Source organism: Helicoverpa zea, chromosome 23 (assembly GCF_022581195.2).
Source record: "Helicoverpa zea isolate HzStark_Cry1AcR chromosome 23, ilHelZeax1.1, whole genome shotgun sequence".
NCBI classification, from domain to species: Eukaryota; Metazoa; Arthropoda; class Insecta; order Lepidoptera; family Noctuidae; genus Helicoverpa; species Helicoverpa zea.
In genome coordinates, this window is record NC_061474.1 from 5,205,055 (window position 1) to 5,219,490 (window position 14,436).

Here is a 14,436-nt window from a genome sequence, read left to right on the forward strand (position 1 = left end):
TCATTAACATAATGTAAAATTTAAATTGTGATGTTATTTGTTTTAATATTTATCGGCAATTCCGTGATCGTTTCGTTCCCTGACCGGAGAATGAAGCCGCTTCCTGCAAAGACCTTGTCTGATTTCTTTGTTGTTGGTGGATCGTGGGCTCTGACAACTGGCTGATTATTGGCTGCAGGAGCGTCTTTAGCAACAGCCGCGTTAGCTTCGGCATCAGCCTCTGCTTCTGCAGCTTGTAATGCCTGCAGTTCAGCCAGCTTTTCTTTAGGTAGTTCATTCTTCGCAGGGCTAGAAAAGAAATCTATTTTAGATTTTGAATTTGGAATGTCTTATGAAGAGACAGCATCTACTCATGTTTTGCGTTCCTAAGGGAATTTGAAGAAATAAAAATAATGGGAACAAATATAATGACCACCATAAAATGCTTTGATACCCTTAGTTTTGTAACCAGAAATATCTACTGAACACCAGAAAAATAAAGTCTAAAAATGTAATAGTACCAGCTATTTTAGTCACGACTTCACTTTAAATTGTATTCGACCACCAAATTTAGTAAATGATCACCAACTCTTGACGACCAAATTAATGTATTTTTTTTGCCTAAATAAGTCACTGTGATTGCCATAAAATGTAGGCTTATTACCAAATAAAGTATTATGATGCCACATTAAGTTATGTGTCCGGCTTGCAATGCATGCGTGAGTGTCAGTATGACGAGTGACAGGGGAAAATGGAAGAAAATGACATATTGCGCCGACCCCAAGTAAAATTGGGAACAGGGCAGGAGAAAGAAGAAGAAGAATGTGTTTCTGAATACACTCCCTCGAAAATACACTCTTTTTGCACTGTTTAGAGGCATGCAATAGACAATTTTCCACCCTAGTGCAGGAAAAGGGTCCAAATATTGTTATTACATTTATTGTATCAGGCCGAACTTATTTTTTTGGAGTCAGTTTACTTAAACAGGATAGCAAGATGTAAAAACTTTGATTATCATTTTATATTAAAACACTGGTATAATTTTGATGATCATTTACTACTTTTGGTGATCATTTACTACTTTTGGGATAACAATGATTTATTTGGACTCATTTTGCTTAAATAGGATAGCAGAATTTAAAAACTTTGGTTATAATCTTACTTTAAAATGGTGGTTTAATTTTGGTGATCATTTACTATTTTTGTCTGCTATTTGTTACTATATCTGGTGATCAGTTAAACATAAGCCAAAAATAATTACCCATCGGGATGATTCACCCATGAAAACACTTTTTCTACATGCGTCACGCCTGATCTGAATTGTCTTCGGCATTTAGGTCTGCAAAGAAATTAAGATTAAGTTTTGACTTACGTTGAAAAAAGTGTAGTTACTTAGGCATACTACATACTCGACGTCTTTATAGATGGCACAAGATATGAATTGCCGGTTCTTGAAGATACTGGTATAGAGGAAGGGTCCGTAGCATTTGTTTGACCGCTCTTTGACGAGACAAGCAGAGATGACGCCGATAACGATAGAATTTACTCCGGAACCGTAAACTAGGGGTCCGCCGTGGTCGTTCTGAAATAGGTGATATAGGTGTTACTATTATTTCATTCTTTAGAATATTCAATACATATTGCAAAGCAGATAAAGTAGTGGCGAAAAATGGTTGCACCAAATTCTCACTCCGCTCTTGTTAAGGTTTCTTAATTTAGTAGCAGTTTATAGAATGATTATGGGATACTAGCTTTCGACAGCACTTCACAAATGTACATCCTCACAAACTTTCGCATAATAATATAAGTAACATCCATTAATTTACTACTTACCTCACAGAACCCTCCGTCAGCTAAAGCTGCATTTCTTCTGCTGGAGTTACCACTGACCATGACATTTTTCACAGCATCGTCTTGATAAGCCGAATGCATAACCAAGTTAGTAGGAACCTTTTCTGACTTTTGGCTATTCGTGTCTCTCCTCATGTCTTCTTCATCTGAATAGTTTATGTCTTGGCAATCTACGTACTTTTCCTGTAGATTATAATTAGTATAAAAATGAAAATCTTTGCATGGTTGCACAGGATTTAGCATGTAGGTAACATTTATGCGAGTAACCCAGTAATGATAGCTATTACTTGTAAAACGAAAGAAGGCTGAAAATAATATTTAAGAAAAAAGCAGTGACTCAGTATACCCACATTACAGATTTCAGACATAGTCAGTCCAACGTCTTTTGTGCAGATCATGTAGTTGTCAATAATATTGTGGTAACGGGAACCCCAGCGGCGCTTGCATCGGTTTTTCGGTATAATTTCCACGTGAGCTTCTAACAAGTTCTGTTGGTTTTCTTTCCTCCTGTTCACCCACTAGAACATAAGTGAACATAAGCGGTTTTACCACTTTTGGTCCTTCTAGTATTCGCGCGTACGTGCTCACTGATTTACTTACATCATTATACCTAGACGTGGTACCCCATCCAGCTAAAGAGACAATAGTCCCAGGATTCTCCAAGGTTTGACTCTGATTGTTATAACAAACTGGTTTGGGAATGAAGTCGCAACCTCTAATCCTTCTTGTGAAGTCAAAACCGTCTTCAATCTTGACTATGGCTATATCGTTGTTCATCCATCTGATGTTATCATTCTCGTGTCCATCGAAAACATAGTCTGAAATATTTAAAGACGACTGTAGGCCACTAATCTGCTTGTTTTATTAATTCTTTAAAATTATTAAACAGCAGGTACTTTCTGCTAAAGCAGCCTTTTTCTATTACTTACTTTTGGGAACGCACTTCCATATAGCTTTCTTAGCTCCATTTTTGATGCAGGGATTATTGTATCTGTCATCGTCATCAGCGTATCTGAAATTAGAGTTAAATTTTAAGATTTTATTTCTCTTAGAAGGTGAAGCATTTTTTCTTTGGAAGACGGTATTTCGTAATTTTCAGCTGTATAGAATCAAATCAGAATTTGCATCGACCCTTTCGCTATCCTTTGTTATAGTAACAACATGAGCCTAAAACTTAGGAAAGAGGTCTGCAACTTTATCATATTAACTTTGTTGTTAAAAATGCTCAAATCAAATCCTGCGTTTGATTCCTTATAACCGTCGTTATATCTTTTCAAACATACTTGTAAGTTCCAGAAACTATGTAGAAATGTTCCGCATCTTCAATGCAAGCAGCAGAAGTTAATATGTACTCTTCATGTATGATCACGCCACCACATAACCAAGTCCTGTAGTTTCCTTGCTTTTGATTAGAACGTGGTAGTTTTAAGAAGACCTGGTAAACACAATTTTGAGTCTTTCAAGATCATACTGATACAACATATTGAAATGTCAACATGAAAGACAATGGTTTGAACAATCTGAAAAGTGATAATTTCCAATCTTACCATGTACGGTCTGCTATCTGTAACCTCGTCTCCGTTTATGATTCTACGTGTCTCATTTAATATAGAATGTAGCTCTGTAGGCACGTGTGTTGTTACTACCATAGCTCTGACATCTGAAACTATTGAAATAGTAATTATACTAGTGCTGATCTTCATCTTCAAAACCTTAATTATTGTCATTGTTTCATCATCATAGCTTAAAGTATTAATCGGTACGGTGCAGCTGTGGTCTCAACGCCGTGTTTGGGTTCTGACGCACGAGCATTCACTTTGTTTTCAAACAAAACGTACGATGCGACACAACCGCACCGCATCGCACCTTTGCCACATCGCAGCGGCACCGCAATTGCACTGCAGCTTTGAAAGAACCAAAGACTTTGTCAGAAGACAAGACAATCATCATTAGTCATAGTCATTACAGTACACTTTAAAATGATGTTAACTTAAATATACTAATTACCAACACAAATATGAAAAGTAGAATAAAATGTTACCTATAAAACCCAAAACTATAAAAAATATAGTTATAAAACACTTCATCGTAGAAAGAAACAGTCGGAAAGATCGTCTACATGGAAATTAAGAGAGTTGTATAAACGATGTAATTTCACGGAACATAGAAAGAATTTTAATTCAAAACTTGGGTTATGCGTAGAAGTGATATCCGGTAAGTCAAATGTTATTGATTTTGCACATGACCTTTGGACACCACTTCTGTTTATAGAGTTATGCTTTAATGCAAGTCATTTGCTAGCTATGAATATTTTCTGCTAAAAATCGTAGTAGAATATCGTCCAAGTCTCTTTATAACTTTGATTGCATGCATTTTGGAATTCTAGACCTTATGTAGGAAAGGCCAATGACAATAAATTATCATCCAGTCTGACCAGATGCAAGTGCTTCAGTATTATACATGTAGGATCTATTTAACCTCCTCATCCCAGTTACCCAGATAAAATTAAGCTTATTGGAAAGACTAGTTGTTAGATAATCTGGCGTCTGGTTACTAACACATAACGCCACAGATGTAGAAATGTAAAGCCATAGCCTCCCGTCTCTTTGATTAGTCTAGTTTCTTCTACATCGCCTTTTTCACTACCCCATTGGGCAATGGTCTCTTCTCGTGCTAGGAAGGAATACGAAATAAACATAACTCTTTTAAAATCATTTATTTATGTATATTGTAAACTAACATCAACGAGATGTACTATTTGCTTTAGGTGTGGTGGTGGCTGTTTTATTGGCTACATCTTCGGACCTCACGACTACTCCACTATGCTCTTGGGCTGCATCAAGTAACTTGGGATGTATGGTAGTAGACCAATTTGTTGCTACTGACTCATTCAGAGCAAATTGACGTCTTTTAGGTTCTTCTGCTTTTTTCTCTGCAAGCTTTGTAATTTCGTTCTTTGCTGGACTGTAAGAAATAAGATGTAGTAATGCTTAACTTCTTCTAAAAAAACCGATTCACCTTTTTTTGGAGCTTAAATTTACTTAAAAGGCAGTTATATATCTTTCGTGGGATAAAATAAGCAGTAGGTGGGGTAATGGATCTTTTATGAAATCCGGTCAAACCTTCGGTTTCCACGATGATGAGCGATCTCATATTTAAATTGTTTACTGTGTATGCAATAAAGTTAATCGCCGCTCTTCCTAAAGAGGGACTGTATATATTATAAGAGAAAAAATATTAATTACCCATCAGGATGATCAGCCCAGCTGATTTCTGTTTCTGTATGAGTTACATCAGATCTAAATAATTTGTCACACGAGGATCTGTAAGAAAGAGCAATTTTAAGTTTCTAAAGCCCAAAGGTTAAGTCAAATGATAATATAAGGATAAATAAAGTCTACTAACTGTGCGTCTTTGAATACAGCGCAGTTTATAAGGGCCCTGTTTTTGTAAACGCTGGTGTATAAGAAAGGTCCATAGCATCTATTCGTGTTTTCTTTAACGAGGCAAGCTGAAATAATGCCAATGATCATAGCGTTGACGCCTTCACCGGCCACCAAGGGACCACCGTGATCATTCTGGAAGATTTGTGACAGTTAATAGAAGAAAAAGAGGTTAATAATACAATTGCGAGAGATCTAAAACACTTTTTCGATATTAGAGATAATAGAGCTACAAAACCTTGAGTTGTTAAACCATGTTTTTGCGTTATAGGAACTGTAGTAAAGACTCTCGAAATTCCTTACGACTGCAATACCGACATGTATGCTCAATTTACAAGTTTTTATAAGGAAATAGCAGTTTAAATACTGAAACAGAACCGCTGCATGTAATGTTACCTCACAAAACCCTCCACTGCCTATGTTCTGTCTCCTACCAGACGCGTTGTGGTACGCAGAATGAAGCACCAGCTGATTAGGGTTAAGTACTCGTCTCGTTCCACCTTCCTCTGAATCCGAATACTGCACATCAGTGCAGTCCACGTATTTCTCCTAAAAATATTACTACTGTTAACAAAAGTACCATTCAAGAAGGTGATTCAAATCTAGCTAGCTATACTGTGATGCCGAATCGAACTATTTTAAATTCTTTTACTCAATGCATAGCTTACACAATGCACCCAAGTTAAGTTAATTAAGAGACATTTTTGCTAGATTTTGTTTTTAAGTCTGGAACATTTTCAGGAGTTGTATAAGTTACGTTACTATTACCGACCGAACATATTTCAGAGAGGTCAGGGACGATATCTTTCGTGCAAATCATGTAGTTTTCTATGATGTTGTGGTACCGACGTCCCCATCGTTGCTTGCACTGTTGCTTCGGTATGATAATGACGTTGGTTTCCAGAAGATTCTGCTTCCCAGCATCTGCGTTATTATTCTGAAAATATTACGAATATGTATAATTGGTATAACACGATACCACGAGAACTAAAAACATGCAAACATCCAAATTGATGAACTCTTTATTTTTTAGAAAACGGTTTAAAATGACTGGACTCGCACTCGATTGATCCATCTAAAAGTTTCGAGTGGATTTCATAGAACCAAAAGCAAAATTAGGTTCACTTCTCCGCCTACCGCGGTGCTATCCCAATAAACTCCTCATTTTTAGTCCAATTGATCTTATTTACTTTTTCCAAAAATTAAAATTGCTTAAAAGTCATCCATGCACTTAGTCACTTACATCATTATATCGAAACGTGCTGCCCCATCCGGCTATACTGGCAGTAGAATCTGGCTCTTCAAGCTTAGCGCTCTGATTGTTATAACAGACAGGTCTGGGAATGAAATCACAGCCTCTCACGCGACGGGTGAAATCAAACTCATCTTCTACTCTCACAATTGCAATGTCGTTGTTCATCCATCGAATGTTGTCGTTCTCATGACCGTCGAATACATAATCTAGGGAGGCATGAATATTAGTCTTAATAGGTTGTAAAAACAGGCTTTCTAATTTTAAGTTCATATGTTTGACAAAATAGTTTCAGTAACACTTTCAGGTTAAATTCTATTTTCATACTCTAAGCTAAATCTCAAAATATAAATACGATCAAACTTACTTCTAGGTATACATTTCCAAATTGCTTTCTTAGCTCCATTTTTTATGCAAGGGTTTGAGTATCGATCATCAGCTTCATCATGCCTAGAATAATATTATAACAATATAATTGAAATATTTATAATGTCATTACGAATAAAAAAGGAGTAAATGAATGGATGCGAGTTGCCCAAGACCGAGATGGTTGGTGGGACGCCAATTGGCTGATATGATGAATATGATGATGAATGTAAGAGTATACCTAAAAGTTCCAGAGACGATATAAAAATGTTTAGCGTCTTCAATGCAAGCGGCAGAAGTAAGAATGTATTCGTCGTGGATGATAACCCCGCCGCACAGCCATCGCCTATAGTCTTTGTATTTCGGATTGTTAGTTGGTAGCTTCAAGTATACCTGTAGATTTTAAACAAAATGAGACTACAAATGTAAAGGCTCATTGTGGACATATATTATTATTCTTATAGGATGCGTATCTGACAGTTATGTTAATATTCTAGTAAGATTGTTTTGCAACATCTTTGCATGCCTTCTTCGACTTTTAACAACCGTTATTTACATACTTATTACCAAGTCTTACCATGTAAGGCCTATTATTAAGAGCTTCAGTTCCGATTACAATCCTTCTTGAATTATTAAGAATGTCCTTTACTTCGGATAAGTTTGTCTTTTTCAAAATATTTTCAACCTTTTTCGGCATAACTGTCGCTACTTCTATCGAAGATACACCTAAAACACAAATTGGTTTAGTTGTACAAAATTCAATGTCTAGCATGGAAGTGTGATGGTTAGCAGTACCAACTGAATTATCGAATTATTCTTTGTTTATTCTCTCTTCGCCCAGGTTTTTTGAAGCTTAAACGCAAAAGCTCAATTGGAAATAAGACATTCTCAAAAAACTCATCACTTACCTAAAGAACAACATATTGTGCTTATAATATAAAATACAGTTCTAGAATAAAATGTTTTCATTGCGATTAATATTTCAAAAAGAGTTTAGGAAGGCCACAAAATGTGGCGAAATCAAAATTATGGCTGCAACAATTTCACGGTACTGATTATTTGATTGTACATTTTAATTTTTGATATTTCCTGTTCAGAACTAACTTCGAATATCTGATTGGAATGGCTTGACTAGCTGGAAATACAAAGAATTTTAATGTATAAATCGATTCTCGTTTCATATTCGGCATTCTTATTTGTTCAAAATTTTGAATCATCCATTTCACGGTTGCATGGATTGACTTCATTCATCTATTATTTTATATCTACGTTACGCAATCTAATTGCATATTCAGAATTTCTTGTGTTTTTTGGGATATGCTGTTGCTTCAATAATAGTCTTCACCAAGGCTTTTATCATTTTTTCATTTCAAGTTCTTGTCAGCCTAAAGTGCACATCCATTTTTTTCCTTTTTATCGTTAATGATCATCTTGAATTTAACTGTTTACAGCAGTTCAATAACATCAGTTGAGTGAAAAGTATTATCAAATTCATTGTTTTGTATCAGCATTAAAGCTAAATTTGGATTTCTCATTATTTCTAGTAGTAGAAGAACTGAACAGGGATATATTTATTTAGGAACACGTCATTGAAACACAAAACCTTTCTTTACTAATCATAAAACTACAAACGAATATCCACTTTAATGATCAAAGAATAAGGTCTAGTTTACAAGACGACCGAATCATCTCTGTCTGTAGTTTCAAGAACTCGTCTCGTCACTGGTCGGAAATGTGTAGAGGTAGATGGCTTCGGATAATAAATCTTATTGGGATCTTCAGTGTGGACCCTGTGAATCGCGTGGTCCTCTTTTGCAGGCCTGGAAAATGTCATATATTCAAATAATTTATATTTAATTACGTCACTCATTTACTTGATCTTGAATAGAGTCTAGATGAGTCTGTCGTGTAATTCCAAATAATCGAAAAAAATCCAATATTAAGTTGCATACCCGTCTGCATGATTCGTCCAATCGAAATTAGTCTCGATTATCGGAGTTTTCGAAGACCTCAGCAATTTTCGGCAGGTCGGCCTGTGAAGAAGCAAAAAAAAACCTTAATACAAGAGTGTTTTTAATAAGAGAGTAGACTTATTATAAAGTGGATGGTGAGCACGTTAATTAACACCAATATAATATCGGCATCCCTTTAGTAGATTTTTTAAAATTTTTTTGCTAAATAAATAAATACTTAGATTATAGAACAATATTCCGAAGTTTCAATCCTAATACAATCAATACATATAAGACAGTCAATTTTGATTAAGAAGCTAATACTATCGTACCCAAGATCCTTATCGATGGCACAGGTGATGAGGTTCCTGTACCGATACACGCTGGTGAAGAGGAAGGGTCCATAGCATTTTCTGGTAACATCCCTGGTGAGACAAGCAGACATGACGCCTACTACCACCGCAGTCTTGCCTTGGCCGACGATGAGAGGACCACCGTGGTCATTCTAGAATAAAGAACGGATTGAGTAGCAAAAGAACATTTCATTTATAAATAAAATGCACCTTCTTCTTCCTGCCCTGTTTTCTCAAGTCATTTGGGGTCGGTGCAATATGTATTTTTCTTCCATATCTCTGTCAGACGTCATACAAACATCCACAACCTTCTGTTTCATGTCCTCTTTCTTTAAATAAAATATACCACAACCAAACAATTCGTCTGGCTTGTTTCACAAATACGATTGAACTGATATAGAACAGTCTTTATTTAATAACTAAACGACCGTTCCCAATATTCTATCTATCTGTTGTTTGGAGGCAAATCAACAAATAGATAAAATATCAGTATAAGTCATAAGAGTTACCGCGACCCCGGTAGGTACATAAAGGGCTTATGAAGGAACAATGATGGGTTTAGTAAATATATGCTCCTAACCCATAGCGGGAAGGGTCATCTGATAATTTCCCATCACAAAACAAATCGTAAGTAAGAGTTAGTAAGTGCAGCTACTTTTTAATAAACTCTAGAATATTTACCTCACAGAAACCGCCGCTGGAGACCTTGTGAGTCCGCCTAGCATCAGGTATGTGCCTTGCAGTATGAATAGAAAGTTGACTGGGTTCTATCATCATACGTCTTTCTGGTTGAACGGCGTCATCAGCTTCCCCATACTCGTCCTTCTCATCATCACTGTATAGCAACTCCTTGCAGTTTACTTCGCGTTCCTAAAATGTATCTTTCGGTCAGCAATGTTTTTCGTTGGTATTCGATCTACCAATGAGAGATTGGTTGGTTGTTCTTTTACAGCAAAATAGCCAAAAAAAATTAGAATTAACTTAGTATATGAACAGCTATAATAGTGTTTATAGACATACTATAGTGTACAAGTATTTGCGCAGGCACAGGTGCACTCACTATTGCTTTACTCTCATAGCCCGATGGGACGGTAAACCGATACGACCGAAGGGAGATCAGGCGTAGGATCGATATTTAAAATACTGAAATACTTACCGAACAAACAGAGGCCATAGCTTCATCATCAGTAATATCCCTCGTGCAGATCACATGCTCATCGATGATGAAGTGGTATCTTGCTTCCCAGCGCTTCTTGCAGTTCGCCTTGGAAATCAACTGAGTATCTGTCTCCAGTAACTCAGGGGAATTTATTGTACTGCGGAACTACAATCATAAGGTCGGGATTATGATCAATATTATTTTGGAATTAGATAACTGACTGAGAATATACATCTTATACCTAATTGGCAGAAAGATTGAGAAGTAAGGAACAGTCTGTTATTGTCTTTTTGGTCAGTTTCGAAAATGGAAAAGACTATATTAAGATCTAATATTTTTTCAACTTGTACTTACAGAATGTTGCAGGGCCCCCTAAAAATAACCAGAAAATATTTTTAAAACATTCTTATTCATGTTCTATGGACATAGCTGTAAGTTGTCTAGCTAGCCAGCTTTTCCGAAATGTAACCATAGGTTTATGCAAATCGTGATAATAGAAGCGACTATCTTACATCTCCAAAGCTATCTGTGGATCCCCATCCAGCGATAGATCCAACTGAACCAGGTTTCTCCAGCTCAAGAGAACGGTTGTTGAAGTCAATCTTCTTAGGAATGAAGTCACAGCCTCTGATCCGACGCTCGAAGTTAAAATTGTCTTCGGTCTTCACAACGGCAATGTCGCCCACCATCCAGCGGATATTGTCGAAGTCGTCGCCATCGAAGTAGTAAGCTTTGTAGAACAAAATTAAACAGTTCAAGTGCTACTGCAAACAAGCTGACAACAGCAACTGCTGACATCATGTACAGCGAATGTATGAAATCTGTTGATAGGTGAGAGCGCAGAGAGATTGCAAACATTAGCTCACTTACAATTAGAACCTTTATTTTTTAAAAGTCCTGATAGAATATGAGAGCTACAGTCTCGGTATTTCAGTGTCTCAGTCAAAAGTTAACATCTTGTTGATAAGTAATAATCTCAATTAGATCATTCTAACCTTACATAGTAACAATTACTTACATTTGGGAACGCACTTCCAAACTGCTTTCTTAGCCCCATTAGTAATACATTCATGTTTATCTTTAATTGGTACCCATCTGGAAACAGATTATTTGAGCACAAATGTTACTGAATACTTTATTGGCTAATTACGGCTAATAGAAGCCTTAGCTCGAACGAATTACATCAACTCATTTAACTTCAATTCTTACTCAACAAAATTCTTTCTGTCGCAGCAAATTACGTTTTGCACTTTAAAATTGAATAGCTTTTTAAAATTCATAAGTCTTACTTATGTAATCCAGAGACAACATAGAAATGTTTCGCATCCTCAATGCAGGCAGCTGATGTGAGTATGTATCTCTCATGAATGATGACACCTCCGCAGAGCCAGTTCGTCTCCGAGATCTTTGGGTCTGCAGCCGATGCTGGTCTGAGATATACCTTGATAGTAGAACATCTTTTATTATGGTGACAACTATTTCCTACAGTTTTTCGAAGGTATAAACTTCTTGCCATTACATTATCATCTGCCTGACCTTTTCCAACCGTTTACCGTCTTGCCGGCTTAGTCGCTAATCACATCCAAAATCAGCTTATTCAAGTGACTGGATTATCTATCAGATCTTTCTGCACTGAACATCATAACTTTTTCCTAAAATTCTCATCTATGCTAATATTACAAAGCTGAATAGTTTGTTTAAATACGCTTATCTCAGAAGCTACTGGAGCGATTTGCCGATTTGTCCTTTTATCGAGAGAAGCTATAAACTATGTTCTATCCGGGTGTGTGATGTAATTTTCATCGGAGGCAGAAACCGCTAGACGATAATCAGTTTTAGAACCACTTCCACATTTACTGTAGCTAGAATTAAGATATTTACCATATAAGGTCTAGTGTCTTGGACCGCATGTCCCCTAAGTATTCTTCTAGTATTTTCCATGGTCTCGTTTAATGACTTTATTGTGTTCTCATTTATTGTATCCTTAACTGTTTGTGGTAATGTGTCTGTGCTATTTACGGCAACTGAAATAAATGGGAAGTAGATGGATTATTTCTTTATACACTAGAAGTGGCCTAATAATACTTAATTATTGTCTTTATCATTAGCACCTTCTTCCTTTTCTGTCAGCCTAGTACTATGGTGAGAGTATTGAGCTCTATTGGACGATAATATAATGTTTTTGCCGTACATTCTTCAATGTTCACTGTTATTATCCGATTGCCAAGAATTTCTGATATTATCTTCCTTTTACCTCATCCATCCATTGGATTCCCAATTGAGCTTAAGTTTTTCTGTAGAGTATTTACTAGCGATTGTCGAACGCGAACCTAGCAATCATAAGTATAAAATGCAGAGATGTTTGCTTACCTCCTGCTGAAATAGAAAAGCACAGCACTAAATTGATCAAAAACAACATATTTATTTAATTACTTCCTTTTGCATCACATAATAGTAAAAAATAAACAGATTTTTAATGTCTTTATGAAAAAGCAACAAACACGTATGTATTGCCAGACTAACGTAAGGCTTAAGGGCCTGTGCATACTTGGCAACTTTTCTAATCTGACCATTTGTTTTTTTGTCCGTATTGTCAAACAGCTTTTTAAAAGTCTTTCCTAACTTTAATATGTGAAGTTCCCTAACATGGGTACATAAGTAACATCGTTTTTATCCTTCAATGGCAAAAATATAGGTAATGTTATAGGTACATGATACTTGCTTAGAGTGACATAAGAAAGAATAGGGTCGTAATAATTTACATACATGTTATAATTCGTTTCCTCAGGATGACCCAAGGCACCTTCTACAAAATGCAGGAAAAAGCAAAAAGTTCTGTAAAAAAATATATAAAAATCGTCATTTTTGCTCGGTGTGCCGCGGTACTAAATTCTAATTTAATAACATGCCTCGTTGACTTTATGAGTAGTTTTGAAATGATAGGAAATGCTCAGATTTTTTTTATAGAGCTCAGTTTTTGATGTCAATGTTTGGTATTAGATAGATTTTGATATTAGGTTAGTGATAACGATTAACCCCTTGAATGCCGGTGCGCGGATCGAAGCGAGACACAATTAATTTTCTATTGTTCTCTAATTAGCGGCATTCAAGCAGTTAATGCTATTTACAAAACCTTTGACATATCCGAGTTCTTAAAAATGATAGCAGCATTGGAATAAAAATTAAGATACCTATTTAATTTGGGACTGTCTACTTTACCTACCTACTATGTTTTGAACTATGCGGCCCGAAATAACATCAGACGTTGAGACGTATCATCAAACTTTTCCTAGTTAAAAAGTAGTAATTTAGCAATATCTCCTAGTAAACTAAAAATTGAGTGAAGGGTTATTTTTTATAACTACGAAACCTCTAAACGAAGTATCATGTCAAAGCAGAACAGTACGTAGTGCAAAACCCTTTTGTTGTCTTGTTGTTTTAGCTACTCCCCGCTAGATGTCGGTGCATTAACCCTGCCGCAAGTTTGTAAGTGAACTTTATCTCTAATATCTATTCACCGCTAGATGGCGTTGTTGTGAAATTGTCGGAATAAGCAATTTCATGAATATCAATTTTGTATGAATAAGGTTTTTTTATGCTGGTTATTTTGTGAGAAATATTTTTTATGAAAAACATGTATGATACAACTCCAGATTTAAAGAGATTTAAATATTAAACTAGGTACATACTTTATCAAGTTCATAAGGTTGTTAGTTAATTTTAAATCATCGTCAACCGTAGAATTATGCAAATAAGCAAAACAAAATATTTATATTTTTTTATGAGAAGTGAAAACGTAAACGCTCTTAAAGTTTTCAGAAACACTGGAATCCCTTAATTCCTTAAAGTGAAATTCGTTTATCTAATACCTAGACAATTTCTATTTTTATACTTTTTAAAAATAAATTAGAGGTTATTAGACAGCCTAGGTATTGCTTATTGTTGACAGGTACATAATGAATGACATTCAAAACGTTTTATAATTTTCTTACTAATAATTACGTAGGTACCGTAACCTTTTCTGGAAATTATTACCTTAAACTTATGATAGAAAACACAAAAAAAAAGTATACCTATACTT

General features: G+C 35.8%; 3 protein-coding genes across 3 annotated transcripts; all 3 read right to left on the reverse strand.

The window, feature by feature from the left end:
- Positions 1 to 20: 20 nt before the first annotated feature.
- Positions 21 to 3,917, reverse strand: LOC124641955. Its single transcript, XM_047180226.1, has 10 exons — positions 3,872 to 3,917; positions 3,378 to 3,496; positions 3,114 to 3,265; positions 2,760 to 2,842; positions 2,431 to 2,648; positions 2,181 to 2,348; positions 1,813 to 2,013; positions 1,389 to 1,561; positions 1,241 to 1,318; positions 21 to 288 (listed from the first exon to the last, which is right to left on the reverse strand). The coding sequence occupies exons 1-10, from the start codon at positions 3,915 to 3,917 to the stop codon at positions 21 to 23; spliced, it is 1,506 nt and encodes a 501-aa protein (XP_047036182.1).
- Positions 3,918 to 4,571: 654 nt separating this feature from the next.
- On the reverse strand, positions 4,572 to 7,860 carry LOC124641963. The gene is made up of 10 exons (XM_047180240.1): positions 7,800 to 7,860; positions 7,469 to 7,617; positions 7,133 to 7,284; positions 6,893 to 6,975; positions 6,517 to 6,734; positions 6,046 to 6,210; positions 5,670 to 5,822; positions 5,236 to 5,408; positions 5,076 to 5,153; positions 4,572 to 4,794 (listed from the first exon to the last, which is right to left on the reverse strand). The coding sequence occupies exons 1-10, from the start codon at positions 7,858 to 7,860 to the stop codon at positions 4,572 to 4,574; spliced, it is 1,455 nt and encodes a 484-aa protein (XP_047036196.1).
- Positions 7,861 to 8,560: 700 nt separating this feature from the next.
- LOC124641706 lies at positions 8,561 to 12,296 on the reverse strand. Its single transcript, XM_047179873.1, has 9 exons — positions 12,237 to 12,296; positions 11,645 to 11,796; positions 11,374 to 11,450; positions 10,868 to 11,085; positions 10,353 to 10,520; positions 9,878 to 10,066; positions 9,176 to 9,348; positions 8,844 to 8,924; positions 8,561 to 8,711 (listed from the first exon to the last, which is right to left on the reverse strand). Exons 1-9 carry the CDS (start codon positions 12,294 to 12,296, stop codon positions 8,561 to 8,563), a joined length of 1,269 nt encoding a protein of 422 aa, XP_047035829.1.
- Positions 12,297 to 14,436: the final 2,140 nt, after the last annotated feature.